Source organism: Dipteris shenzhenensis, chromosome 32 (assembly GCF_047967505.1).
Source record: "Dipteris shenzhenensis isolate YYH24624 ecotype China chromosome 32, Dip_SZ_1.0, whole genome shotgun sequence".
Taxonomy (NCBI): domain Eukaryota; kingdom Viridiplantae; phylum Streptophyta; class Polypodiopsida; order Gleicheniales; family Dipteridaceae; genus Dipteris; species Dipteris shenzhenensis.
Genome location: NC_141627.1, coordinates 32,008,894 through 32,018,795, shown reverse-complemented (window position 1 = coordinate 32,018,795; position 9,902 = coordinate 32,008,894). Strand labels below are relative to the sequence as shown.

At 42.6% G+C, this 9,902-nt stretch overlaps 1 protein-coding gene across 1 annotated transcript; it reads left to right on the top strand.

Moving 5' to 3' along the window:
- The first annotated feature begins 683 nt into the window (after positions 1-683).
- On the top strand, positions 684-6,164 carry LOC147880621 (protein NRT1/ PTR FAMILY 5.4-like). Its single transcript, XM_087370552.1, has 4 exons — positions 684-1,483; positions 2,042-2,259; positions 2,791-3,365; positions 4,886-6,164. The coding sequence occupies exons 1-4, from the start codon at positions 1,258-1,260 to the stop codon at positions 5,862-5,864; spliced, it is 1,998 nt and encodes a 665-aa protein (XP_087226678.1). The 5' UTR covers positions 684-1,257; the 3' UTR covers positions 5,865-6,164.
- Positions 6,165-9,902: the final 3,738 nt, after the last annotated feature.

Below are 9,902 nucleotides of genomic sequence, written 5' to 3'. Positions count from 1 at the left end.
TGCCATCATAAAGAAAATATTATGAGAAAAACAAAAGCAATGTAAGTCAACAATGAAGATAATAGAAATGACAAGATGCATGAAGCCCTGATAATATTATGTGACACATTATATTTTAATTTCAACATTTAGTGGAACAAGAAAAGTAATAGGACAAGCGATAAAGTTCCTTTTTTTTTTGCAAAAAACAAGGGATAAAGTTTCATCTTAGGATGATGGAATAAATGTGCTTGTACACCATGTCATGCCTCATGGGGTAGGTAGAGGTCACGGGTAAGCCTTTACCTCAGGGAGAAGTGGTGAGCAGTGAAGCTGCAAGTCACTTTTAACTGACTCGGTAAATGCAGACTCATGGCCTTTGCTAACCATCGACTATCGAAGTTTGTTTTATTGATGATGTGATCAACCACATGCGGAGTTAGTTTGGGGCGCGTTAGTGAGGTCGAAACGCCTAGCATTTTGTGGATGTGGGAGACGGTGGGCATGCGTTGATGGGTTGAATTCATGTATGGATGGATGGTTATATTGAAAAAAAAGAACCAAAAAGACGGGGAAAAAAACAAATAAGAAAGGATAAAAGATTAGTGTTGGGAAGGTTAGGTAAGGGATGCTCATCTTTTGAAAAGGTGTGAAAGAAATAAATTAATTGGATGGGTTGAATAAAGAAAGGAGGGTGTGCGAGCTTTATATTGAAACCAATGAACAAAAGGCTTTTTACTATCAACAACGAAGACGAAGACGCCATAGCCAGAGCTTCAAGTTTCAACCAACTTTGCCTCCTCCTCATCCATCCTGCTCCCTTCCATCCCTGCCATCCTGCTCCCTACATCGTTGCTTCCCTGCATTTTGTTCGCTTTCCTAAATGATCATCCGTATTTGGAATGATCGACATCCGCAATTCGGCTCTCCTGTTTCCCTCCCCCTCAACCTTTTTCGGTTCGTTCCCGACCGAGAGTCGGCGCGCAGAGCTGCATCGGTCGTTTCTGGTTTCATCGGACGGCGCAGGTTGTAGCTTCACGCAGCCGCAAGCTGTTGGCTTAGCAAGGGGGCTGAGAGACGGCGGCGCGCTGAGCGGTTGTTGCTGGGCGGATCGAGCATCGACGGAAGCTGGCGTGGGAATGGGATTGCGATCGGGTGTGGGCAAGTACAAGAGGGATTCGATAGCTGCGAGGGCTGGGGATATAGTAAGCGAGGGCAAGAGGGAGGGCCGCCGGAGCTTGGCAATGGCAATGATGGGGAGGAGCGGAGAGGCGTTGGATGCTGCGGAGTTCATCTAATCGGCAAGAAAGTAGCAAGATTAAGGCAAGAAGCAAGCCGGAGGAGGAGGGAGGAGGAGGAGGAGCTTATCAGCTGCTGGCTATGGCGGAAAGCAAAGTCGCGCGAGCTGTGGCGTTTTTCTCCGGCGATACGCCTCAAACTTCCGTCGATGATTCTTCCTCACGGATCATCAAAGGTGGCTGGAGAGCTTGCTCGTTCATCGTGGGTGCGTTCAATCGTCCGAAAATCTCTGTGTCCTTCGTAATTTCCGTCCATTTCCTTACGAATTCAGCCTTCTTCGTCGTTTGCCGATGTAAAACTCCTATTTTTATGTCAAATTTCCGTCACACCGACTCCACTCTTCGATTTCATCCATCCGACAGTCGCTCCGAAAACTCCGTCATTCATTTCCCAATTCTTGAGAGACGTCGGTCCGATGCCAACAATTAGCTCGTGAGAAAATCTCCCGGCAAATTTCCCTTGCAAACCCAGGCATTAACCTAGCCTTGCGTCCCACGTCCATCGACTCGATCGCCGAATTTCGGCTTGTTTCCGAAATTCCGAGTGTCAAAATATATTTTCTTATGTAAATCACAGTCGTGCAGGCCGATGCAAGTAACGGGCTTTTATCCAAAGAATCTGTGCCTGAGTTCTTGCTCGAAGCTGGACTTTCTAATCTTCCAATTATTGATTTATGCTGTGAATTTGGACGTAAATTTAAGCGAGAAGCTCAAATTGTAGAGTAATCGTTTCAGATGGTTGTTGTTTGTGCGATGGCTTGCAGTTGTGGAGCTGTTCGAGAGGTTTGCGCATCATGGAATTGCGTCCAATTTGGTGACATATCTCACCACCGTGATGCAAGAAAGCACCGCAACCGCTGCCAAAAGCATCAACAACTTCTCAGGCTTCAACGCCATCGTTCCTATCGTCGGAGGCTTCATCGCCGATGCCTACTGGGGAAAATACAAGACTAGCGTTGTTGGAGGCACCTTCTACGTCTTGGTACTCTCCTAGGCATTGCCCTCTAGTCTCCGATCATCTCCATTCATGGGAGCAGGATTTCCGTCGAATTGGTCGTTCTATAGCTTGTTTTCTTCAGTAGGAAGCTATCTTTACCGACACCCTTGCGCGGTAGATTGTTCTGTGGTGATTTTCCTATTGTAGATCGACTTTTTCGTTGGTTGTAGAAAGATCTCCGTCTTGAGACTGGATCTGAATTCTGTACCTGTCCATTCTACGAACTCCTTCATTAAGTCCCGAGCATTTCAATGCCCACCTAAGATTTCCGCTGGTCTATGTCTCTGGGCTGCAAGTACTCGGGGACCCGGGATCAGGAAGCTTAACTGCCGTGGTAATTTACACGGTGACAAACGGTCCCGACGGAGTGTCGCGACACTTGGTTGCATCGAAGCACTGATTCAAAGTTTCAATGACTGTCTCGTGGAAACTTTTACCCCTCTTTCTAACTGCCTCCTGTCCGGCGATGGCTTAAAGGATCATGATTCACGCGACGTGGTGCTTTTTCTATTGCAGGGGCTAGTGTGCCTAACGTTGGCGGTGTCCGTGCCTGGGTTGAGGCCGTCGTCATGCATGAACGAGAACCAGAAACAGAACGCGGCATGCCAAGCGGCAACCGTGCTTCAGCTGGGGTTCTTTTACTGCTCGCTGTACATGACATCCATCGGGCTGGGAGGGACGTCGCCGTGCCTGGAGACGTTGGGGGCGGACCAATTCGACGATAATGCGACAACTGGAAGGAAGAGGAAGAGCTCCTTCTTCAATTGGTGGTACTTCGCGATCTCGATAGGGAGTCTGTTCGCGTCAACGGGGCTAGTATATATAGAAGACAATGTAAGCTGGGGGTGGGGGTTCGGGATACCATGTGCAGCGATGCTTGTGGCGTTCGTGAGCTTCCTGGCGGGGACGCCATTTTACGTGAGGAAGGGAGCAGCGGGAAGTCCATTGACGAGGGTGGCACAGGTTTTCGTGGCGAGCGTGAGGAAGTGGGATGCGGAGGTGCCATCGGACAAGAGTCTTCTGTTCGAAGTGAGCAAGGAGGAGCATCTGCAGCATGGCAGACGACGCCTTCTCCACACGTCTCAATACAAGTAAATTACTTCTCGATAAACCCCAAATTTTGTTGAATTTGCGTTTGAACGTCCGACTGCGTGCATCCCCAGATCGAGCTATGGTGATTCAGGTTGCGAAATCTGTGTTTTGAACGGCCGACTACTGCGTGCATCGTCAAATTGGGCTATGGTGACTTGGTGATTGAGGTTGCGAAATTTGTGTTTGAACGGCTGAGTACTACTGCGTGCATCTTAGGCGATTGAAGTTGTGAAATCGTGTTGAGCTTCCATCTTTAAATCGCGCTACGGTACTTATCGGAGTTGCGATCTGTGCAAATTCAAGTTATTGTCAAATTTTATTCATTTGCAACCACAAATTCGAGTTATCGTCACTCGTGAGGGTGCGAAATTGAGAATTTTCTTTCATCTGCAACGACAAAATCGAGAACTATCCTGATAGGAAGCCGCCCGCACTTTGCGATGTTGATCGACTAAAATTCGCGTGGGGAGCTGCAATTATTTAGTGGTCTCGATCGACCAAAACTTCGCATTGGGAGCTGCAATCAGTGCGATCGATGATCGAAGCAATCTGAATATTTCTTGTAATTGCAAGATACATCAGCAAGAAAGCTGGTGTTATTGAGATTGGAGATGTTCAAGTTGTTATTAGTTGTGGTGTCGTCTGCATTTACAAGCTCGGTCGCTTCCGTTATATAGCATTTTGCAGGCAAAAAACTCAAAGTTATGGAGAATGGGTGGTCGGGTCAAGAGTCATGGCCAATTTAGCATACCTCGTTTTGTCTGAATTGCAGATTCGAGAGTCAAGACATTAACTTCACTGATGGAGTCCCACGGACAAAATATGTGTCCATAATTGCAACATAATTCGATGTCTCGTGAATACGAGACATTGAACTCTAATGCTTGTGGATGAAGCTCGTGACAAAAAAGTAGCTCGACTTTGCTTGTGAATAAAGGTTGAGAATAAAGGTTTGATAGATTTTGTCTGTAGATGTTTTTTTATTTTGCCGCCTCATTCTAATTTCTAATCGGTTTTGCTTGATTTTGCCTCCACATTCTAATGTCTATTCGTTTTTGCTTCATATTGCCTCTTCATTCTAATTTCTATTCGGCTATGACAAAAAGGTTTGATAGATTTTGCTTGCTTGATTTTGCCTCCTGAATCCTGATTCTAATTTATATTCAACGACAATCATGAGTCTCACAGTTTTAACTTAGTAACTAGCTCGGATGATGCTTGCGCGCAGTTACTTGTAACTCGACCATCAACCGCAAATCTCACTCGATCATCACCCACAAATTGTAGCTCCAATATCAGATCGTTTAGATCACCAAAATTCGTAGCTTCATCAGATCACGAAAAATTCGTAGCTCCATCAGATCACCAAAATTTTGATCCCCAAAATTTTGATCCCCACAATATGGTAGTTCTAGATCACGACTCACCAACACTCAACTGTCAATTTAGCTCGATTTTTCGCAGATTTTGGGCGATTCAAACTTCTCATCCTGTATTGTTTTTTGCTGAGTTCCTTCAGGTGTCTCGATAAAGCAGCTGTCTACGATCTCTCATCGCCTCCTAAAACCTCTTCCGGGATGTCTGATTCCCGCTCGCAGATTGGAGACGAGTACGTCCTCCTCCTCGATCACGACGACCCCAAACTCGGATACATCGGCCACAACCTCGATCAAGCCTCTGTCAACCCGTGGCAGCTTTGCACGGTCACGCAAGTCGAAGAGGTGAAGCTCGTTCTCAGAATCGTGCCCATCATTATCGCAACGCTCATCTATGGATTGGCGCATGCGCAAGCCACCACTCTCTTTGTCAGACAGGGAAGCACCCTCGACCGCACTATCATCGGCGATTTTAAGATCGCAGCAGCTTCCCTGCAGCTCTTCAGCTTTATCACCTGCCTCGTTGCCTTGCCTGTCTACGACCGGTACTTCGTCCCGCTCGCTCAAAAATTCACCGGAAACGAAAGGGGCATCACTCTGCTTCAGAGAATAGGCGTGGGGATGTTTCTCACCATGTTTTGCATGATAATTGCTGCTATTACTGAGATGGTGCGCCTCAAGGTCGCCAAGGACAACGATCTACTGGACGATCCATCCGTCGCGCTCCCGATGAGCATCTTCTGGCTCATGCCACAATACATCCTGATTGGACTCTCCAACGTTTTCACGGTGGTGGGAAAGCAGGAATTCTTTTATGATCAAGTACCCGACACCATGCGGAGCCTAGGGATGGCCGTGTACCTGCTGACGAGCGGGGTGGGGGCGTATCTGAGCAGCTTTCTGATCTCTCTGGTGGATGTAATTACCAGCAGCAATGGCGAGGAGAGCTGGTTTGTGAGCAATCTGAACAGGTGCCATATCGACTACTTCTACTGGCTAATTGCAGGATTGAATGCGGCAAATTTGTGCGTGTATTTGGTAGTGGCGAGGAATTTCACGTACAAGCGAGCAGAAAATGCAATGCTGTCCATGCAATCGTTCGATTCAACAGCAGAAAGCTGAAGAAATTAATTCATGCAGAATGACAAATTCGAAATGGTGAAGCAAGAAATCTTGAAGCTTTCAAATGGAAATGTAAACCGTTATACATCTTTGATTGACAGTTATTTATCGGTTAATCTCGTTTTAACGGTTAAGCATAGTGGCTTAACTGTCACGTATATTAGGTTAGCCCTTAGTGTTTTTCAAAAAGAAAGGGGTAAAAAAAGGTAAGCCCTTAGTTAATGGTTTCTTCCTTCTATACATGTTTATGCTTATGTCAACCTTGCACTTGAATATCAAATACTCTATTTTTGCCTTTCACCTACTCTCTCACGTAACATGGATCTTTACCTTCCTATCATGGGTATATGTTTCCTGGTCCTAACATAGTAAGAAGTCACTCTCTATAGCATGTAACATAGAAAGTTTATTAATGGAAGGGGATCTTTTAATTTAGAGGACTTAAGGAGCCATTTACAAACACCATAACATTTAATAAATAATATTTATCTAATATAATTGTGGTATTACATATACAGAGGGCACTTTTCAATTCAAATTACGACATTTATAATTACAAGAGGAAAATACAATTATAAAAAGACATGAAAGTTTAAATATAGGTTTTAAAACTAAAATGTGTGTTTGGTTGCATGTGTGACAAGTCTTGACTATTTTACATAAAGTATCTACATGCATCTTTACCTTCATATCACACCTTAAGTCATATCACATAAGCAATGTGAAAGGGATACATGGCTTAGATTAGATATTTACAAAGAGAGCGGCATCAACTACATTATTTCCTATGAAACAAACATGAATAAGATTGCACGCATAACACCTATGATGTTAAGACCAAGGTGACTTCAGTGAATGGCCATTGAGCAGAAGCAATGTAGTCTAATATGGGAAGATGGTGGCCATCAACAGAAAACAAGAAAAGAAGAGCCAACTTAAGACTTAGTAAAGAAGTCATTGCTACAGTGATATTCTTTTAACATAATAACATGAGAGTTTCTTTAATTAATAAGATTCAAGACATTTATAGGATGTGGTAAATACATTTAACTAATAAGATTCAAGACATTTCTTGACACAAAGTAGGTCAATACATAGTTGGCCTTTCAACGTTGAGTGTTGCTAGTCATTGTGAACTGAGAGAGAGAGAGAGACAGAGAGAGAGAGAGAGAGAGAGAGAAAGTATTCATTTGTAAGAAAAAAGCTCAGTGGTTAAAATAGCAAGCTAAGCTAGACCTCTGACCACTAGGTAGGTTTACTCCAAATGCCTAGTTACGACCACTATGTTAGTAGGTATAACAACAAGCTACTTAGCCAATCAACTCTGCCAACCAGGTTTGTGTTTTTTGCCTTGCATTCTTTAAAGATCACGTTGTCCTCATTTTGCTTGCTGCTCTCGATGGCCGAATTTAGAACATCGTTTCAATTCTCTATTCATCAAAAAGCGTGCAAATTTGAGCTTGCAAACTGTTCTGCAAATTTTTCCTCCCCACTTTTACTTTTCTACAAAGCTAAACTTTTTCTTCCTCAAGGTTTTTATACACAAGGTTTTTAGGGTCCTCTACAATACTCTTCTACACATACCTCTTTTGTTGTGTTTCTTTCCCTTTTCTTCGAGATTTATTCTAGTCCAAGCCTTTTTTTCTTCTTGTTGCCTCCTGACTTTGCAGCAGGTTGTCTTCATATCAGCGAGATATCAACAAGAAGTTATGGCATCCTCTAGTTTTGGTCAAGAAAATCCAAAAGACCCCAAACATCAACATATTAATGATAGCTTTGTGCGTATGGAAATTGCGACTCCCTCTTCTCAAGTAAGCATAGATGTGCAATATGTTTATCATGTTATGTATGAAGACTTTCAACAAACTCGTATGAGTTGGTACAAGCTAGTACCAGATTTTTCCTACAAGATTTCTTTGACTTTTATTATATCTCCAATTCGAAATTATTTGGAGAATGTAATCATCCTTCCCAAGAAAGGTGCCTACGGCCTTCAGTAGATGATGTTGCAAAATAAATAAAAGCTCTACTGTAGGGCCATGTGGTTGAGGGTGTATACTTTGTTGCACTTGGATTTTATGAAGTGCTTCTCACTGAGTCCAAACATAGGAATGTCTTGCTTGAGGAATCACCTTTGATCTCGGGGGGGTCACTATGTATAAACCCTCTATATCACGTGCATTCAAGGCCTATATTTAAAGTCCCTTATCTGTAAAAAATTTCATTAATAAAATGTACCCCTTTTCTATACAAATCTGTAAATTTTTTCCAAAACTATTTTAAATAGTCCCTTATGTATATTTATTTCTATAAATTTTAAAAATAAAAAAAATCCTTCTGTTGAACTCACGTGATAGGGTTACATATGATGAATGACCCCCCCGAGCCTTTGATGTTTGGCATGTAGATGGCACATGTTTTACCATGGTATCCTATGAAAGGTTATCAGGTTCTTATACAATATAGTTGCCTCAGGCGGGTAGAGGTGGTTAACCTCGTGAAATACATGTGAAATGATCTTCCTTTTGTTGCTGTCTCTCTTGGTAAAGTGGTTTTCCCCCCTCGTCCAGCAGGAGTCAGAATAGATTTTGCATCTTATGGGATACAAATAATCCTACAACTATACCTTCTATTACTATTGAGGTTGAAAACCTAAATATGGGATCTAAGTATTTTCAATTCAAACGGGGAGTATTTGTAGGTGTATGCTATAGATATCACAAATTTGGACATGTATCTGCAACCTTGCCCTCTTTTATTGCATCAGCCTCCCCAGTGGTAGTATTGCAAGACTTGCCCCTTCCCAATAAAGTGAATACTGCGGTGTAGAATGGAAAAGGGAAAGGTAAAATGTGTATTGTATCTCCCAATGGGCCTAAGCCTCAATACATGCACCACATTAGAGCTCAACACATGCACAACATCAAAGAAAATAGTCAAGAAAAGGGAAACAAAAAGGTACAGTCAGATCGAGGACAAAATCCTAAAAGAACGACATCGGCTCCTATAAGGTGTCCAATATCGAGAGCATGGGACGAGTGTAAAGTTGCATCTAGTTCTAGTGCTACATCTCTCAATGTTATTGTGGTTGGTTCCGATTGACTGACATTGTGAAAGGGAAACATAGTATAGCACCTTCTATGCACCTTGCAATTGATATGGTTGAGAGCATTGATGTGATGGCACATGATGCTTGTTGATTTGCCCGTTTTCTTTCACATTAATCATTTTTCTTTCATGTAGATACCTCTAAAGTGCTTCTCTTATAATGTAATGGGCCTCCGTGATCCCAAAAAATGGAGGCTTTTTTGGCATTACGTTTATAAAACACAACTACATATAGTTTTCTTGCAATAGCATAACTAACACATGCTTGTTGAATAAAAATGACATTTTGCAGGTTATGATATCTTTTATTCTGGTTTCGATGGATATTCTAGCACATTACTGATGTGCAAAGGGGATCTCAATCCCTGTCTTTCTTTCTATTAGTGGTAGATGGTTAGTAATATAACATCTAATCTATGGAGAAGTATATGGATTAGCTTCTATTAATGCCCCATAGAATTCTACCCCAAGAGCAAGTCTATGGCCAAATATTGTAGCTTATCCATGGTGTGGAAATGCAAACCTTTGTATGCTAGCTTAAATAATGATTTCACATGTGACATGTGGGTGGACCACTCGCTTCTTCTTTCAAATCATTCATTGCTTTGGATAGTTCTCTATTTTGGTATGTGTACTCTTGCTCTTAGGCTACCCATGCAAAGATTTCTTATTATGAATAAAAGTTACCGGCAACATCAATAGTTTGCAGAAGCATGCACTTAGGCCTTTATTCTTGCAAGCTAGGATGTGAGCTCAACACTCTTTTGCCACAAGAATGTAGTATGCCATCAAATAGTATGGCCACCAATATTTAGGGGATCAAAGACTCAATGTCACAATTTTGAAATTGAAAAAGGAATAGCTACGACCATTGCAAAATGTTGAGATGCTTGATTTTCTTATAGCTAGGACATACATAGCACAAAATGA

Bases quoted from the DNA above. Each gene is read 5' to 3' on its own strand.
- LOC147880621 (XM_087370552.1), top strand. From the start codon at position 1,258: ATGCTGCGGAGTTCATCTAATCGGCAAGAAAGTAGCAAGATTAAGGCA. The intron at 1,484-2,041 runs GTGCGTTCAATC...GATGGCTTGCAG, and splicing joins AGCTTGCTCGTTCATCGTGG to TTGTGGAGCTGTTCGAGAGG. The intron at 3,366-4,885 runs GTAAATTACTTC...GAGTTCCTTCAG, and splicing joins CTCCACACGTCTCAATACAA to GTGTCTCGATAAAGCAGCTG.